At 28.6% G+C, this 21,330-nt stretch overlaps 1 protein-coding gene across 2 annotated transcripts in view; it reads left to right on the top strand.

The window, feature by feature from the left end:
• Positions 1-21,330, top strand: part of LOC145328606 (nephrin-like) — a 90,390-nt gene that overhangs the window by 10,613 nt on the left and 58,447 nt on the right. For both annotated transcript variants that reach the window (XM_080172351.1, XM_080172350.1), the window contains exons 2-5: positions 8,502-8,654; positions 10,546-10,590; positions 11,639-11,715; positions 20,641-20,698. In XM_080172351.1, coding sequence (XP_080028477.1) covers positions 8,502-8,654; positions 10,546-10,590; positions 11,639-11,715; positions 20,641-20,698 — 333 coding nt within the window. The remainder of the gene's footprint in view (positions 1-8,501; positions 8,655-10,545; positions 10,591-11,638; positions 11,716-20,640; positions 20,699-21,330) is intronic.

Here is a 21,330-nt window from a genome sequence, read left to right as displayed (position 1 = left end):
TAAATAAATGTTAGCAAAAGATATATGTGTTATGTTATAAGAAACTGTGTAAGAGATATTCTTTGCTTTGTTGTGACTTTACCCATTGTACTAGCGCATCAGGGGGCATTACACACACACTCACACACACACACACACACACACACACACACACACACACACACACACACACACACACACACACACACACACACACACACACACACACAGCAAGTAAAGAAATTATTCAACTTACATATTGTAAAAAAAGTGATTTAGGCTTCAAAAGAAGTGATTAATCAAAGGAAACTTTAGAGGACGTGGCGTAATAATTGAGCTGAAGCACATTAGTAAAATTTATATTTAAATTTTCCCATGCTTTATGATTCTGTCAACAAACCCATTTGAAATATCACAAATCATTAATCAAGGATTCGTTTTAGACAAATTGTAGAGTAGTTACGCTACTAGAAAAGAGGAAAAGATTAAGTTTGCAAAAAAATAAGAAACTAAGTTTTCATCATGGTGTTTCATGGTACTAGCCCTGTTGGACTTCGTTGCTCTTATTATTTCGACAAAAAGTTATTGTCATGTTGTAACTACACATAGGAAGGTTCCTTTTATACATCCTTCTTATTGTTTTTATGTTGTCGACGTAAAAATTCGTCTATAGCTTTTGAATTGGCATGGTTTTATTGTGTCAGCCATGGTTAATTTTATCAAACGCCTCTTTGAGGTAATCATTGAAATGGCATAACATTCATAGCCATCAGTTTTAACAGGGATGGTAGTAGATTATTTTTGTAATATCCAATTTGTAGGGCCCGTATGATTATTATCTAGGTTTCTAGATATAGCTTTCCTAGTCATGGAGCAAAAATTCAAATAGAGAAGATATTTTGTATTTGAAAATAACAGATTAGATCTCCTAAATGAAATTTGAAACCAGGACAATTCTGTCCATAAGTAGCGCAGCAACTGCAAAGAAAAATTGTATAGCCTAGATGACTTAAAATTAATATGAGGCACTTACAAATGTTCATGCCCACCCTAGTTATATAGTAGTTACGCTTATGAAAATAAATATCTGATTCAATTGTTTTTAATCTGGGATTTTGCAACTAAAAGTGTTTCTGGCGTGAGTTGGTTGTTTAGGCAGGTGTGTTCTAGCTATCCATTTATCCACCATTCTTTCTATATTTCCAGCCAGGGAAAGGTCATCTCATTAAAAAACTATATTTCTACTAGACTTATTCAATCAGAAATAATAGTATTACATTACTCTCTTAATTGATTCAATAAGATGCAGAAAAATTGGAGAAATAGTGATTTTTATCGGGGTGTCGTATCCCCGATAGTTCTACCAGCATTATTTTGAAATGTTGTCATAAGGAGCTTAGCTTCTAGTAAACTTAATACTTTTATAAAATCCTTTTTCTGAATACTAATAATATACATTAAAGATTTTCTATAAACCTTATGGACAATTATATTCCTATATGAAAATATTTTTTTATGCTTATGAATGGAAAAACACATAAAAAATCCAATAATTATTCTACATTATATGACCTAGATTGGATAATAATAATAAAAATATTAACTAGATTTTTTCTTTTTTGTGTACTTTCCTATTAATTGTTTAACAATGAAAATTGTTTCCATAGGAAGAGACTTTCAACATATTTTCGTTGGAATTGTTATTCAATTTAAAGTTTATTTTGTTGGATGGTTTAAATCGGTCCATAAAAAAGTTTAAATTTGTTAATTTTCTTTTGTGAATGTCGAACGCTCCAACAAGTTCTATTTGTACAAAAGCTCCGCTAATAAAAATGTTTATTACTTTTTGCAAAATTGTTCTAATTTAAAGATTATATTTAAGCAAGAAAATCTAAATATTTATATTAATAGTAAACATTATATTTTCGCACTTTTTTGCATAAATAATATTATAAAAAAGTAAATATATTTTTCTTCCCTTTTTGTCTAAAATTTCAATTAATCTCTCATCGCTTTTTGGTGGCTTGATGCAAAAAATGTTTTTGAGATATTTCTTTAAAGCTTGACAGTGGCTGTCAAAAAATTTGTGGAGATTTTTTTGAAGAATTTGTTGTGTGGCGATGATTGAGAGAAAAATTTGAGACCCACACATAGACTTACAAACATACAGACAAAACACTTACAGAAAAAAAGTTTACTTACTACTAGCATTTTATAGCGTTATATCGACTAACTGACTTAAGAAATCATCTACATTTAAATAAATAGGTAAATTATTTTATGAGAAACATTGCTTTGATTTCATGTTTCTTCTTCTACAGTAATCTTTGACAACAAACAAAAAAGTTTTAAAACTTGGAAGAACCAATTTAATTAACACTATAGAAACTTTATACTTAATTAAAATGCAAGTTCTTACTCAAATTTAATTTTATTTTGTTACAAAAATCATTATGTATAATTATGAAATATTTTAAAATACCTCTATTCTTACAAAATTATATTTTATTTAAAACTCCAAGGTTAAATTCTCAATTATTTACGTTTTCTTTTTCTTTAAATAACAAATATGATGTTTTTATTTTATTCATGGATGTTAAAAAAGGTTTTGTATTAAAAATATTTCAGTAAAAAAGGGTTTAATTTATTCTTTTTTTTTTGATTAAAATGATTAAAGAAACAAAATCTGATAATAAACATAAGAAGAAAATATTAGATAAACAAAAAGGTAAATTTGCAGATACCTCTCCCTTCCCCCCCCCCCCCATAGGAAAAGGACCACTCCTAAATTTCCCTAGACCCACCCCCTGAAATAGAAAACATGGTAAACGTGTTTTTGCCATACGGTCAAATTTACCATTTAAAAAAATGAAAGTTAATGTTTTATTTTTTAGGCTTGCTAAAGTTTTAAAATTGGTGATTTTTTTTTCAGGTGAGTTTATTTGTGGATTTTGAAACTTTTGCTGATTTTCTTGGACGTATTTTGTCTTCTCCATATCAAATATCAAGCTCTAGAATTGTTTGCTGTCAACAAATGTTATATGTCACATAGATAGATAGATAGATACACAGATAGACAGATAGATATATCTGTCACATATTGTATAATACATAAGACAAACATTTCTTTATCTAAAAAGCTTTTTTGGTTGATTATATCTTAATAACAAAGACAATAATGTCCATTAGTAACGAAGCTTACAGCAACATAAATGAAAGAAGCTGAAAAAGCAGTCAATGGGAAACAAAACTGCTATAGTTATAAATTTGTTAAAACTACGCCATAATGAATCTACACAAATAATTCAGAACTCTATCTTAAATATCGAAATGTTATTATTCGTACATACAAATGGACAGAAAGCTATAGAGTAGCTGTTTTAATAAACCCTAACCCACAATTTTTTATCCTAATCTAAAAATATCCCCCTCATAGCGAAGCGATAATGTCTTATTTTTAATGTAAAAAATGTCATATTATTTTACTTCATACTTTGCCCCCAAAAAGTGTAGAAAAAAATGTAAAGAAAAAGATAGAGATATCAACTAAATATTTAATGTATTAAGACAAAGGGTGAAGTTATTTGGTTCGAAGTTTTTGCTTCAGCATATTGTATTAATTATCAGTGACCTATCTCCTGACCTTTGGGTTTAATGAACCCTTTACTACCTTTTTGTATTTTAACCCTTTTTGCCTTCCCGCTTTTCAGTCCTATGGGCTTAATACATTAATGCTTATTGTCTAAAAATGTTAAATTCTTTGGAATTCAGGAGTTTCCTAATTTTAGTAGTATAAAATACACAATTTGAAAGTCAGCTTATTTTTTAATTTATTCTTTAAAAAATTCATTAAGTGTTTTGTTATGTGACCCTAGCGTATAAGTTGAGGTGTTTATTCACTTCCACATAATATCATATACGCCTAGTGTTGCATATTTTTATAAAGGTACAATTACAAATAAAAAAGATGTCGTATTTATTGATGAGAGTGATTTGCATGTCAATTAGCAATATATGAGATTTCTGCGGTACTGTTGATGTGGTACATGTGCAGAAGTGACTGCCCACCTTAAGTTGTATATATCAGGTAGTCTAATGGAGTCATTAAGCTAGGACCTTTCTTAACCCCTTCACTTTCAATTCCCCTATTTCCCCCTCACAATGACTTCCTCCAAATCTATTAGTATCTATCTATCTGTCTGTCCCCCTATAAGCCACTTGTTAGCAGCGCAGCTACTTTATGCTAGGATCTGTCCATCTGTCATCTGTCTGACTAGAGTCACTTACTTACATAAAACTAGATTCGGATATACTCTTTTCTTTTAATCATTAATTTCTCAATATTGAGTTATTTTTGTTGATAAAGGCTACGAACATTTTTTGCTGAACAGTCTTATTGTTTTAAAAAAAATTGTATTCCCATTTTATTACTGCGCTATACATATTTGTCCATGTTAGCTTCTAAATATCTAGAAAAAGTATAGAATGACATGAAAAAAGACATATTTGGGGGTAAAATTTGACTTCTACTCCATACTATTATATATGTCCTTAAAATATGAAAGAAAATATTAGGAAAGAACTACATTGTAACCCACAAAAGAGCAAGGATAAATATGTCCGTAAGTAGCGACAAAAAAAGTAAATGCCGTGTTATATAAAAAAACAGCTGAATGAATATTGTTAAGCAGAAATATACTTATATGCAAGTATTACTTACATAAAGAACCTAATTATATAGTAGCTTCGCTGCTAAAAAATATGGGGGAAAGAGTTGTGGGTGGGTGTTCCATGTATCATAAAGAATTTTGGCTTCCCTCCTATACACGTAAAAAATCATTGTAAATGGAGAAAATTGTAACCAAATATAGGTTTTCATGCAGTGTGACAAAAAATATTTGAAAAGGGCATATGTATTACCATTACTACTTTACAACTAGGTAAAATGTTATGAAATGTTACCTTTCAAACAATTTGTTAATGTTCTTTTTATTTAATTGATTTGCTCTTTATAAACATAATTGTCATAAACCCGCTATACCATATTAAACGTACAAGTTTTCGTCCAATCTTTGAGATATTTATTTGAATGCATGGACACTGGAAGAGCAAATATCTCTCTCTAGTGTGCCAAGGTAATTTCTCATGTCATAACGAATATTTTTATACAACTTCTTCTATTCGTCCCTCTGAAATATGAAAGCATAGGACTGACATGTTATAACGATTCTTTACGTTGACATTTTGTCCATCATTACTACTTTATACCTAATCGGCTATTTAACAATTTTCTAATAACATTATGTTGATATAATAACTGCAACAAAGATAAATCCCAAGGCTTTAAGGGGCTCTTGCTTATATTTTTCCAAGTTTGTTATATCTGCGCTATCAATGGACACAATTGTTCTAGTTTATCTATCATTATGACAAACATTAAACTAAAAGGGGTCAAGAACGTATTAAAGAATTGTAAAAAGAATAAAAAGTAGAAATTGTTGTGAAGAAATATTAAGAATAGTAGAAGTAGAAGAAGGGTACTACTGCCAACTTTATTTCTTTATAACAAGTTTTTCCCCTTTTTTTCTCATTTTTTTTTTCTCTAGCACTAATTTTCTTTTTTTTTATGGTTCTCATTATTACCATGTGTGTGTATGAGTGTGTATGTTATGTTAATATTAACATTTATTTTGTAAACAACTTTGACCCTGATTATTTAGATTTATACCAACTGCTGCGCCACTACCTTTAAGGTCTCTGCCCCAAAGCGTTAGATTTTAATTTCAGGAACTATAAAAAAATTACTTGGGCCTGTGCCCCTTGAAAATATTTATTTGGGAAAAGGAAGAAATAAGCCTAAAGCCCTGGCAATTCTTAAATCCAAGGATAAGAAAGCTTATATCCCGAGTCTTCCCTAAAATAAAGCTCAATCAGTTCAGACAAAAAACCTTACTAATACTTCTTCAGTATAAAAAAATCAAAGGTTTAAATGAATAAAAAAGGTTATATTTTAAAAACTGGGTAAATAAAATGTGAAATATTAGGAAGGAAATATGACAATTTGTTACCAATGTCTAGAGAGAGAGGACCAGTAGTTCTACAAAAGGTGTTTTATAAAATCTGCAAAAAGAATATTGGAAATTCCGCGAAAATGTGCAAATAGTTACAAAAAAAATTATGAAATGAAACTTTGAACTTTAACCTATTGCTAAATATTGCTTATTATCGATAATAAATACAGTCATAGATTTTATTTTTTAATAAAGCAAAATATTACATTTCATAAGAATTTGCAAATTATACAGAATAATGGTTACATTGTCTAAATATCCTTATTCTGCTTCATATAAATTCAAATAAACCTTAGGACAGTCCAATTTGATTCAGACTCTTAAAACAAACAATTCTGAACTTTAGAAATGACATTCATATTATTACTTAAATTAAAGACTTTTCCGAAAAATGTTAACAGTTTAAAGTTAAATAATACGTTAATCGTCTGTTACAAATTTTCTTGAAGCGTAAAATCAGTTAAATATACAGTATACACACAGACAAATACAAACACAAAAGTCCATGCTAGAGGAAGTAGTTTATTTGCTTTTTGACATTCTTAAAGCAAGATTTTTTTAGATGACATTTTCCGTTGATTTTCTTTACAAAGAAAGATAAATAGAAAAAAGTTTGCGTAAACGGGAGGCCCTAAGGTTAGATTATTCAGGAGCCTTAAATCCACTCTTGATTACAGACATTTTCCGGCTTCAAACTGTTTTTCAGCTTTTTTCAAGATATGCTTTTTCTTGAACTTTTTGAGAATAATTTTTCTCCTCTAGTATTGATCATTATGTCTTAAAACTGCTCCTTTTTATCCTGATTGTTTATTTAGGCAGAAAAGGGGAAAACTGAAACTAGGCATGAAGATAGATAGAGGGCTCTAAATTAGACTTTAAAAATAGACTGATCTTCTTTGATTTCCATATTCGCTATGTTAATAATTCAATTGTTAAAATTAAACTAAATCTGTTTAAATCTTATGTCATTCAATTCTTTTTACAAATAATCTGACACCAATTGCATTAAAACTCTATGACTAATAGTTCTAATGCTTTTACAAGGCATAGGATAGAAAAAGAATAGAATAAATGAAGCATACATATTTTCCAAACATATATTGCACCAAAAAATAGATTGATTGTTAGAAAAGTAGGCTTTTCAATACACAAAAGTAATAAATATTATTTTGCATACAACAGACTAGAATATCATTGTATTATGACCTAGTTTCAGTTTTATAGGTACAACCAGCTTTATCTTTTAAACAAATACAATTATGCCCAATGGTAGCCTTTTTATCTAATTATGTAATTTAGTTAATTCACCTTTTTTTGCGGTAATGTTGTCAAAAAATGGACTGACGGACAAACATATCGACATCTTTAAAATAGCTTCGCTAATTTGAATCAAATGAATAAGAGCAATTTAATTCATTTGAAAAGACCAATGAAAAAATTAACGTATATCCCCCCTTCCCCCCTTGATTTAAAGTAAGATTTAGTGTGTATTTGAAGTCAACTAGGCTTGAATAATGGGCATCACATATTTATGTTTTTCTCAGGCAGATTTGTATGTAGTTTTATTCCCCCTAAACATGTATTTAGGCCTTTATATTGGAAAATAATATATTAAGTATTAAAAACAAGTATTATTATGTATATGTAAATAGATATTTATTCCCTTTGTATATTAGGTTGCTATCTTAGATTTTGGATGCGTATCTTTTCTACAATTGACCTTAGCACTCTCCTACTTATTCCTACCATTCATCTTTTTTTTTTTTTGGTTCATTATCTTGATTTCATTATAAAATAATCGCTAGCCACATTTTTTATGAATCTTTGGATATTCAATGTCCTTGTTTACCCCCCAACCCACCCCCATATTTTTCCACATGCCTTAACTAAGCTACATTAACCTATTATGACAATCATTAAAATAAACCTGTTAAACACAAATACAAATGACATATGTTTAGACCTGATAAATAATGTTTTGTAATGTTAAATAAAAGTCCCCTTGTTTTTTTCATAACCTTAAAAAACATACTTTATATGTTAATATATGTAATATCAAAATGATCAAAAGGAAAATATATTTTTTGGGAAAATGTCATTTTTGAGGGGCTAAGGGAATTCGATTTATGTTTTTTCATTACAGCAACAGAATTTGTTCTTTTGTAATCTAAAAAAACTCTTGCTAATAGACTTATTTTTATGATGATTTTCTTCCTGAAAATTTGGTAACTTTGTATGCGAACCATTTGATCCTATATTCATAGAGAAATGAGGGAGGTTAAGCGAGGCACAAAAACCTATCATCAGAGACGTATTGGGACATGTCAGATATATATGACATACATTGATTAAATATGGGAAGGGGAGATGTAATTTAATATGTATAATGTATTTATAATAGATATAAAGATTTAAAAAAGCAAACAAATATTTATTATAAATTTTTTTTAGTTGAATTGAGCAGTGGGGAAAGAACGCGGCAACAGTTTTTCCGCACCCGGCCGCAGGACAAATTTGTGTCGGAAGGCGGGCGGGCGATAATCAGCTGTGTCATCGGAAATCTCGGCGGCAGAGTTCAGTGGACTAAGGACGGACTTACATTAGGTATGTAATTATATAGCAGCGTTGCTACGTTTTATTATTTCACTATAAATTGTTATACTTGATAAGTGTTACAAGTTTTATAAGCTGTTTTATAAACTTATTTGATTGTTAACGCCTATTCTTAATATTTTCTATACCTATTGAAAAACTTGAAAAAGAGTTTATAGAAAACAAATTTGAAATTTCCATAAAAAGTTTTATTCAAAAAAAGTGTGACAAATCAAATATTTATACTTTATAAGCTAACAGTTCGTTACTTAAAAATTCTTTAGGTATAATTTTTTAAACATCAAAAGAGATGTTTCAAACTAGGCAGTAAAAAAGTCACTTACCAATATATTTTCATCTATAAAATGAATAAAAATTAAGCATTAAACAAGATTTTTAAGGTTTAGTCCCGAAAAGAAAGTTTGATAAAGTTCTATTTTCTTATTTTATGAATGTGTTTCTTTTTCTTCTTAAAAGATATAAATTAATAAAAAAAACCTGCAGAATTTTATAGGGGCCTGTTAGAATTATTCATTAAAATCTTTAAAAGTGATAAAAAGTATTATTTAAGCTGTTTTATTATTATATATTTAAATTTTGATTTTACATTCCACTTTTACGATGCTGTATATGTTTATATATGTTTAAATATAAGTCAGTGCAGTAGAAATTTCTCACAAAAATACTAAAAGAATCTTTATCATTCTTGCTTTTTAAAAATACTTTTAATATAAAAATTGTGTTTCTTGCGTCCTTTTGTACCTTAGAATCTATATGACAATAAAGCCAAAATTTATAATTGTTAATAAATTTTGAAAAAAAATTCTAAACAGGTTTTAGACTATTTGAAGAGGTGGTTGGTTAACTCCTAAAGACCAAGGAAATATTAACATCTGAAAAATATTTGTTTTATGGAATTCTACTGTTTTTAATACTAACCGCACAGGCCAACCTGTTTTCTCTAAAAATTTGATTCTATAAATATAAATCAACCTTCCACAGACGTTTAGGGTGGCCGCATTTTTTTATTTCAATAATTTATTACTTATTTTACTCTATTTCCTTCAATAATAGAAAGCAAAAAAATTTACTTCGCAAAAATAGTAAAAATAACAAATATGAACAGTTCTAAACTTTTACGCACAGGCCAACCTGTTTTCTCTAAAAATTTGATTCTATAAATATAAATCAACCTTCCACAGACGTTTAGGGTGGCCGCATTTTTTTTATTTCAATAATTTATTACTTATTTTACTCTATTTCCTTCAATAATAGAAAGCAAAAAAATTTACTTCGCAAAAATAGTAAAAATAACAAATATGAACAGTACTAAACTTTTACGCAAAAAAAGTTAAAAAATATTATTTTCCTTATGTTGGAAACCCTAGGCCCAGATTTAAGCTGTTTACTTTGCAAAATAAAGATTTTATCTTGCACAAAAAGTCAGACTTAAAGTTTGGGGGGAGGGGGGGGGGGGAGAACACAATTCAAATAAATTTTGGCCGGAAAAATGTGTCAGGAGTAATGGTAAAAAATATACAATTATCTTGGGATGAAATCTGAAATCAGGGCGGATTTTTAGGCACTTTCAATGGGAGGTTGTTTGCCTTTTTTATTTCTTTTGTATACTTTTTGGGTGGCATTTTTGGGTAAACTTGATTTTTGAATTGGCATTAACTTTATTTTTTTTTTAAATATTTTTTTTATCAAGTACATATTTTTATGTAAGAAATTGTTCTTTATATTTAACAAAAAGTAAAGTCGGTAGTTTGAAAGAATAATTTGGTAAATTTGAAAGGTATCATTATTGTATTTATTTTCAGTTTACAAATAAGACCTACCGGCTTTTTATTTTTCTAAATGTCTGTCTAGCTATCTTCATTTATCTATCTATATATTTTAGGTTATAACCGAGATCTTCCTGGTTTTAAGAGATATTCAGTTGTAGGTGAGATTTTTAAACTATAAAACTATATAATGCACTTAAAGAAAGACTAAATTTCAAAATTTGTAACAGTCAAATCATACTATTGGAAGATAATCACTTCAATTGAAATCCATGGAGTTAATTTTTGACTTGCACAAATGATGGGTGCAAAAATATTTTTCAGGTGCCATATTACTTACGAAATTTCTTCAAGTTTGAAATTATTTGTAAAACTATTTGTAAACTAGACTCCCCATAGAGAAAATTTAAAATTTGTATTTTCCATTTTGCAATATTTTCAATACATAAACACCATACTTTCCTAAGAAAATAGTCTAAACTATTTTCTAATTCATGATAATGGATAAATGGCTGAGATTTTTGTACAATGTTAAGCAAGCGGAATTCAATAGAAATAGGAACAAAAGTATTGACACTAAATTACAAAGTATTATATTTTTGTAGGATTGCTGATTTACTTTTCAATAAGTGAAATTCACCAATACACTATATAGATATATCCGAACTAACGATCTAATTTATAGAGTAATTTTGATTCTAATAATGTACAATAATCGTAACCACTTTAACTATAACCATAATGATGAGACAAATAATCCGTGTTTTGATATTAATTACAAGGGATGAGATGCGAATATGACCATTGCAAAGCTTTATAAACAAATAAGTCTTTCTTCACAACTCTACCATTGGCCAAAGGTGTAAAAAAATAAAATTGACTTTAGATGTTTCTGATTTTATCAAACATTTTTTATTCTTTGAGCTCAAACTATATCATTTTGTGTTTTTTTAAAAGACAATTTTTGCATACATTATAATAAATATTTTTTGCTGATTTTTGCACATGAAAACCTTTAGTTGTTTCCTGCAAAGATTCCATGACTTGCAGACCCTTTTTGTCTGAATTGAGAAGCATTAAACTGCCTGACTGACTTGAGACTGTGTGACTGCCTCTCTTTACACCTTCTTCACGGCGTCATACCTTCATTTTAAATCAATTTTAGCAACATGGCTATTTCTTTTTATAATTTGTGTTTTACTTTTTTAGGCACTGATGAAAGTGGAGTTTTTAATCTACAAATTTTGAATGCTACCCTCAGTGATGAAGCTGAATATGAATGCCAGGTAAGAATAAAATCAATAATAAAAAAATCCTCCAATATATTTAGTAAAAAAATATCCTAAAAACATAAAACTAATACATCTTGAAGCTGCCTCGCCTCTGCTTGCTATATTGACATAATTATTCTAGACATATATTCTATACTAAAAATGTAAATCCACTCTATAGATTAGATATGGAGTTTACATGTTGTCTCTAAAGTTATTATTTAGCTCAATTCTAATTTTGTCAAATTTAAAACAAAGTAAAGAAAAAAGTAAAAGACAATTGTATATTTTTGGCTATCAAATTATCCGATAGTTAGATTTTTCACAGTTTTATTTGGACGTTTATAGATATATAGCAAGGATATTCCTTAACAGCTTTGGAGGGTACAATATGAAGGGCAAGAAAGGTTAGAGGTAGATGGTCACATTATTTATACTTTACAAAGTTTTTATCTAAATATTATTGGTATTTAAAGCAGACTCTTAAACCAAAATTTGGTAATTAATTGAGATTTCTAATACTTTGTTTTATCTTAATTTGTAATATTGTGTATCTCTAAGCATAATTTTGTACTTTAGACTGTACAAAAATGGATCCATATTACCAACTATCTGTAAAACAGGGACACGCTGAATATAAATCATGTCCATTGCTTTCATATTTAGATTTTTTACTAAGATTCCCAGGTTTTAAACATTTTTATCTTTTTTTTTCTTGAGAAAAAAAGAGTTCTTAACATAAAATCTCTGCATTTAGGCATTCTCCCAAGTTATGAAATCACTCTTTACTATATTTTGTGGATGGAATAAAATATTTGTTTAAAAACTCTTCGATTCTTTTACTTTGAAGAATATGATATAAAGCTGATAAGCCACTTGCTGAAAAGGAGAGTGGGTGGTTTTTAGAATTCATTCCTCAGAATATAACACCTCAATAAAAGGGAATTATAGGTAGAATATCTAATGCTTTTTTATTATTCTATAGTCCATCTAGACGTGTTTATTATTGGACAGCGAGGGAACAATAGTGGATTAATTAATTTTTACATTAAAATAAAAGGGATAATACACACAAAAAGAATAATGCCAGGAAGATATTATTCTCCATTGTTAAATCCTGTTTTTTTTTATGGAAAGTAGCCAAGGGTACATTTGCAGTCTATTATAATTATTGGTAGTACAGCTACTCTATATTTAGGCTGTTAGTACATAACATCAACATGTGCTTTACTGTTGATATTTTAATAATAATTATGGATTTCACACATTTTAATTTTAGAAAATTTTACTTCATAGCTTCGATGCTTATGGAAATAGCTGAACTTTTTCTAATCATTAATGTTACTCAATAAATGTGCGTATATACATTAATAGTAATTGGATTAATATATTAATCTTCCATATAACAAATACTTCCCCTCCCTTCCTTTTTATTATTTTTTACGTAATATTTAAAAGTATTTATTAACAAGGATGGCTATTAACATGATATAAAACCATAATTTTTTTTCATATGTCATCATTATAATTGCTTAGAATGTCAGGTATATACCAGCTATGAAAACTATTATCAAATTCCAAATAGTCGGCAAAAGCTCTCGTAATGTATGTCAACTTTATTCCTCCTTTGTTAACAGGGACAATGCAACTGAAAAAGCGTACCATTATAACCTTATAAAAATCATCGACATATACCAAACTTGCATAGTCTCAATGCCAACACCAAAAATAATTATGGTGGCCTCACATTCTAACTAAATTTTCAATACGAAAAAAAATTGCAGGGATTTTGAATTGGAGAAAATCTATTATGCCTTTGATTTTCTTCTTAACTTAATGAAATATTATTAGTGTGTAAATGTACAGTTTTACTACTTTAAATGCATTGAAGGAAAAAACACTTTTTATTCAACCAAAATTAAAGAAAAAATAATCTTGTGCTAAAACCTATTACAAAAAACTTGTATTTTTGTATGGATAAAAGTATAAGAAAACAATATTACCAGATTGATAAGCAATATTTTTCCTTTCATATTCTATGCAGACACAGCTGTGCATTCATTTCCGCATATGCATCACATTCACAACCTCGTATTGTTACAACAACAAATTTGACCTTTTCCCTTTAGCAAAATTCTTGATATTTTACAACCCGGATCATGGAAAGAAAATGAAGTTGCGGGTTCGTCGTATTTTCACGGTAGCTTTTCTTTTATTTCTAGCCCTGCAGGGCAATCATTAACATTTACCTAATATAACATAACTAATAAAAAGCTACTGTGAAAACACGGCGAAATCCGCTTATTTGTTTTTTTTCCATAATCCAACAACCCGTCTTATGTAATTTCTATTATAATACTTTGTTGGCGTAATAATATACGGAAATGAATAAACCCCACATACGCATATTATAAAAGCATGATGATAAATATTAAACACATCTTCTCCCGAATCATGGGTAAAAAGCTTGCAAATATCAGATGAAGAACAATAATTAATCTGCCAGTCTTCTCCCTTCTTGGTTGATAATGAATTGCTAGCATTTCAGTTTGTAATACTTGGATCGAATTCGACACATATTGAAATGTATGAATGTCAATTTAACCACTCTAAGTTTAACACAAACTTTTTTAAAATTTCGTACTTCCCTGCTTATTTAGATCTAATTCTCTGCTAATTTAGATATAAACAAAACTTTTTTGAAGAAAGATGTTTAAAAATTGCATATGTAGTATTGTTGTAATCATACTGGACAAAGTATATTTCACATTTTTATGGTTTATATCCCGTCCTTTTCTAGCGGTTTTATTGTTCATACAGAATAATACAATAGATAGAATTGTCCTACTTTTCTTCATCTGTCCATTAATTAGACCCCTAAAACACTAAAAACAATACTTTAAAAATATTTTTGTTTACTTTTTAAACATGATATTCTAATTCATATTATTTTCCCATTTCAAAACTAAAAGGGGTTGAACAAGAAATAGGTTTAAATTAATTTACTAGGATATCTCTTGAATATTTGAAACTGAAACCCCAAGATTCGTGTAGTTGGTATAATTTAAGACAATTTTATTTGTATTTTATGTAATAAGAGTTCTTACAACGGAATAGGAATGTATTATTTTACAAAATATTGTCCTCAAAATTTTAAATATTCTTGAATCAGGTCGGCAATGCAAAGAAAGGTCTATTAGTTAGTATTTAAGGCTGATGGGGCCAAATGGTTGGCCGCAATATTTATTTTTAAAATCGTAAAAATTTAACTTATAAAAATCTGAAAAAGCCAAATACAATTATTTCCTCAAAAACGGTTTTACGCGGGGTTTCAATAGCTGCGCATAAAGTGCTATTAAATAGATTATCTATTTCCCTCGTTTTGTCGGTTCTAATTTTATTTAACCGACCGTTTGGCTAACTATATTCACTTTCACATATAGACTTGATCTTTATTTTCAATTCTTTTCAAAACATTTCTTAATTAGTATGGACTTAAAGAATTTTTGTTGTTGTCCTAAACTATATTTTTTCCCTCACATATCTGCTTTGGACTAAAGAGTGAACTTAAACTTCTTTTTATATATTTTCATTATTAGAATAGAAGAAATACATATAGTGTTATAGTAGTTTTAATAATGATAGTAATTAGAATAACGACACATCGATAATATGTCAGCAAAGACAACTTTTATTACATGTTATGCATTATACACAATACATTAAAATTGTATTATGTTAACACAATATTTTCAAGTTTAACTAGGTATATTTTTTTAATATTTTTATCGGTATCAATAATTCAGCTATGTCTATGGTATCTCTACTATGAAGAGTAGAATAATTTATCAACTGCTGAACAATTTTTATCAATAGGCGTGAAATTAAATTCTAGATTCTCGGGGAAAGAAAAACTTTAAACTTTTGTCTAATTGATTTTCAAATTTTTATACAACATAAATTTGAATAGAGAAAACTTTAAATTAACTTTAAAATAAGAAAATATACATATATGTAGAGAACATTATTGAAGGTAGGCCTTTTAATATGTATATTGTGTCATTTTGTAAGAAAAAGACATGTTAGAATGATCTTATCAATTTCAAACCTTGCATGAGGATTTCTATAACATTTGGGAGTAATACTAGTACTTGTTTGTTTGTTTTATACTCGTAACAACTCTGCAACTTATGTTTGTTCGTCCTATTGACTGATTTTTAAGCTTTGCTTTATTGGATATCGTCATCTCTTTTCTTATAGAAAATGAACTTTAAAATTCAATATAAATCTAGATTGTTGATCAAAGTATCTTTCTATCCATTTGTTGGTTTTAAAAGTTTAAAATTTGCTTTATGAAACCAATACTGAGCTAAAGCCTGCCCAAAGTCAACACAAAGTATTTACATTATATATATCTATCTATATAAATATATTTTAGATATTTTTATATAAACTCTATGTAAGTTTATAAAATGAGGTACCAAAAAAAAATAGTAAATGAAATTTGATATCTTGATATCAGCCAAGTGGTTAGTGAGATCTTTTGCTTAGTTTTCCTTGTCCCCCAACCGTGAAGGCCTTAATTTCTAAGCTCTTTACAAAATTTAAAATCAATGTAATCAAGATTTTTATTTTTAGGGTTCTTGATGGCTAGAATTTTTATCCAAGATTTTATACATTTTGAGTAGAATTTAATTTTCACATCAGATTTACATAGATTTCTGTATAATGAAATAGTAAAATAATACAAAATGTTCGTTTGTCTGACTGTTATATTTGTTGAGCTTCACTTTTATGAATGCTGTCCTCCCTATATCTATATTCTTAAACTATTTCTTGGTACGCCAAATTCATGATAAATATTTCTATTTTCATATGAATTCCATCCACCTTAAATTGTTAACATGAATTTCATTTTATGTTCTTAAAATTTTTATTTACTCAATATTAGATTAAACTTGTAAAGGGTTTATATATGCGTATTTTATATTTAGCTTTAAATCGATATAAGATTTTATTTTTATCCTATCGGCGCGTTGCACCCGTGTTGAACCTAAAAGCTACTGTTAACATGCATTCTTTTGGTCGTCATTTTTGCATTATATAAAAAATAAGACCATTGTTGGAGATATGCCAACAATTGCAAAGTAACCAATGTCGATATTTTAGAGTAAAAAACTAGAGGGGGAAGAGATGAAATATTTGCCGACTCTCAATTGGGTCTTTCAAAATCAACCAATAGTATCGAGAATATTAAGACAGCCAATTAGCAGAAAACAGTTTGGTAGCAGACGAAAAAGGTCCATGGAAAAGGGGGGGGGGTAGTTATCTGTATGTACGTCTATACTATAAAATGTTGTCGATATAATGGGAAGTGTAAAGATTAGGATTGATATTCAAGGAGAGAACATATAACTCTTCTGTGTCTGAAATCGTGCGTGGATGTAACACCTTTTGAACTCTAGCGCCAGGATGTGATATCTACAATTGGATAGATAGATACCTAGCTAGCAAGAAATATAGAGATATAGACAAACTTTAAAAAATCAATATTCAAAATGTTAGATGTTCTAGATCGGCATACATGTTTATAAATTAATATGTATGCTTACATATTACAGCTAACAAATTAGCTTTATTCAAATTTCTGATCATCTATCCATTTAATTCCAGATAGCTAACGCCATTTTGGATCTATGTAGTATCCTTTTTTATTTTGAGACCTTAAAACCTTTTAGTCTAAATCATTTGTAATAATCAATATATATTCTGAATTTTTATTGTTTTATAAGAGCTAAGCTTCTCTATAACACAAATATGTTAATTGGAAAGGTCATAAAATATTTGTCAGATATTCATATAACAGAGGTAATCAAGATGGACCAATTTTGTTTAATTTTTGCATGATTTTTTATGATAATTTTTTCAGCTTTATTTTCAAAACTAGCAATACTTTTAATACAAAGAGGTAGATGGATAAAGCTTGGTGTTGATATTTGAATAGTAATTTGATGTATGTTCAGTGCAGAGAGGGATCATAATGTTGATATTACCGTCATTACAAATCGCAGGAACAATACAGTTTTATGTACAGGGTGTCACAAAAGTTTTTACCTTTTCCTAAATTTTGCTGCTTTTAAAGCCTTGATATAATAAATAGATGATCTAAGAAGTAACAAATGTCATAGTAACAGAAATAAATCATAACCGAATTGTTTTTTAAAAGTTAAATTAATTTTAAAACATGACTTTAAGATATCTTAAAATTAACCTTAGCTTTATATCTCTGATATAATCAAAAGAGCGAACACTAATAAAAATGCAGAGACAAAAATAAAAAACGATGCGTGACATTTGCTCGCAGAAGGATTTGTAAAAAAAAAATTACTGCGGTATTGTGCACACAAAGCTTAAAGATCATTAGTATTTACCTTTTTGTTTTATTATGATTCAGATTATCTTATCATGCAATCTCTATGGAGATGGGTGGCAAAAGAGATAGAAAGATGGCAGATTTTTTGGGTCTTAATTCTAAAACGTTGCAAATCCTTAACAATAATTCATTCAAATGTCTATTTTTAGAATTCGTCCCCCCAAATGTTTTGCTAGTTTTATTAGAGCGCTTTAAAATTCTGTATAAGGTTAATGCTAATCCCTATATTACTATTGGCATACATGAACTTAAAAGATTAGTTTTTTTAGCAGAGCAAATACTATTTAAAATACTTTTTTACCAATCAGCTTTTGACTTAATTTGTGCATATTTTAAAAGAAATGTTTTTGTTTGTTGCGTAGTCATAATAAGCAAAGCAAATTTGCGACAAGTTTTAGAACTTTTATTAAATATCATGCTATGCCCTTGATGTCAATTAGATATTAGACATGGGGTCGAGGAATCCTTGTAATTTTATTTGTTTTTGTTTGTTGGTATACAGCGTATAAAGGCCCTAAAACCATACAAATTTCATGGTGCAAAATATTATGTCTTTCCGTCTTTTCTTTACCCTTTTGCGAATATTTCCCTGCCTTCTAGGAAGAAACTGGCAAATATATTATGAATGTATATTCATATATCTGGAAGGATATTTCGCATGAAAATTGATATTTATGGGCCCTTGGTTCCAGGAATTTGAGCGCAGCGGCCGTTTAGCTGGGTACTCGGGCAAAATATATTTACAGGGTGGATTAAAAGTTCAACCTATGTTTTTAAAATTAGTTGATAAATCAATGCAATAAAAATGCCTTTTTGATAAAATTACTATGCATACATTGTTTTATGAACAAAATATTAGTTTCTAAATAATTTTAAGACACCCAGTACAGACGTAGCTAGCTACATAGTGTAGATGTAAGAAAAATTATGATTTGGTAAAACTTTGGGCTAAATTGTTGGCTTAAATATGCAAAAATGTATGTTATACAGAAACACCGACAAACACGTACCCCAAAACCCCTATTTCAGGAGCGAAGCTACTTTATGTTACTTGTTGAAAAGCCTTTTAAGTTTTAAAATATTGTACATTATTGCATTATCATAAATTATTGATATATAAGAATCTCTCATTGCTTCGCTAGTTTTTTTTCCTACATTCTTGTTTTTGTTAGCAGTTTTGTATTACTTCGGAACGATTTAATCTTTTTTGCAATGAAACATTTTCGCGCTCAGACAATCCATAAGTTTTTTTGCAAAAAATTTTGCACAATTTCAATACAAGAAAAAACAACACATATCATGCTCAATAAAACTATTAGAAATGGAGGGATTTGGGCAATTATGGACAAACATAATTTAGCGCAACAATGACATCATTGGATACCTATTATTTGGAATAGATAGTAACAGTTATGTCAAGGTCCTGTTCTAAATTACACGTAAAATTGGAATAATAATCTTCTATAGAGTAGCTGCATTATTCAATATAATCATGAGCATGTTATTGGTTGATTTCAACCTCTATAATTAATATATTTATTGACTTCTAATCTTATTTGCATTAAAGGGTTTGAGCCTAGAGCAGTGTGAGCATCTTATTGAATTACAATAATCATTTCTTTGCTGCCATTCATTTTATGCAATACATCATTCAGCTACAGATATTATGCCAAAACATAAATGATTGTCTTGAGTTGTACGCACTAGGACACGTTGCTTATAAGTAGCGCAGCAATTAAAGACTTACACAAACTGAGAATAAGAAAAGAACAGCGAGTTGTAAATAGTAATGACAAAGAAAATCTTTGGGTATATTTTGAAAATTAGTAATTAAAAAGGGTATAAATGGTTTTGCTTCTTTCTATGACGGACATACGGAATTGACTTGCATGGATTATTATAGAGCATCTACGCCGCTAAGAGCTAAAGTGCATACAGTCAAGTGTTGAAAATAATTTTCCAATTAATGACAAATAGTTGAAAAGTACGAATTTTGAATTTTGCATAGCCACTTTGTGCTATAAAGCAAAAATAAGTTTAAAATATGATTAACCCATTTTATGAATGTAGATCAATATTTTTGTTAAAATGTTAGAAACTAAATAGCCAAAAAGGTTTTAAATCATTATTGTGCAATTTCTCTCAAGAAGGGACAGTTTGGATTTTATTGAAAGCAGGCTATTAATTTACAATCAAAGATTGGTCTTAAAATGCCTCAATTGGGATAATCTTACCTCCAACTTCTATTGTCATTTAGTCCAAAGTGAGCAAAGGCAAGAGTGCAGAAAAATTAACCCAACAAATTTGCATTCTGGTAAAATGAGAATTTCAATGGTAAACAACAAACCATTTGTTTATTTTAATCATTTTTGTAGCGCAGCAACTATTTAAGTCTTTGTGTTAGTCGGTCTGTCAGTCATTCAGAAATCCGGTCAGGCGTACGATACAAGATTAAAATGACTCTAAAATGTTATTTTATGTAATTTTTAATAACTTTTTTTGTTTAGGTTGGACCAAATGGAACCAACAAAGCCATCAGAGAAACTGCAAGACTTCATGTTTTATGTAAGTATTTTTTTTAAGGATTTAAACATACAATCAAGAAATATCAATAAAGATTTTAATTTAAGAAAAAGGACTATTCAAGGAAACAAAAGAGAGTCAATTCTTAGTTTTGTAGGTTACATTAAATTGTTTTATAAAACAGTAAAAAAAATAACATTAAAAATGTACTAATCGAATATAAATATATATATACATACTTCTATGATCTATTTACAATACATGTGAAAATATTAACTTTATCCCTTAAACTAGTTTTATCACAGCTTTTCTTGGTCACTTTGTAGCATTATTTCAGCATTAAAATTTGAAATGGGGGGAAAACGGAGGGAAAACTCTTGAACTGAAAACCTAATTTTCAGACAAAATTTGGCATATTTCTCAAAACTGTGAATTCAATCTTTCTATATCTATCTATCTATATTTCTCAAAACTATGAATTTTCTAAATTTCCCTTAAAAGCTTTTTGACGAAGGTTTAATATTTTATTTAGTTATGCACTTTTATCAAAAACAGTTTATTTTGTAAATGATTTTTGGGTCAGTAAATTAATAGCATTTTGACCTAATTAAAACGTTTAATTAGTTATGAAAATGTATGAAAAGGCTTTGAATAATATGCATGATAAAGTATAT

Source organism: Acartia tonsa, chromosome 9, assembly GCF_053477335.1.
Source record: "Acartia tonsa isolate MP-2025a chromosome 9, ASM5347733v1, whole genome shotgun sequence".
Taxonomy (NCBI): domain Eukaryota; kingdom Metazoa; phylum Arthropoda; class Copepoda; order Calanoida; family Acartiidae; genus Acartia; species Acartia tonsa.
This window is presented reverse-complemented; position numbering and strand designations above follow the sequence as displayed.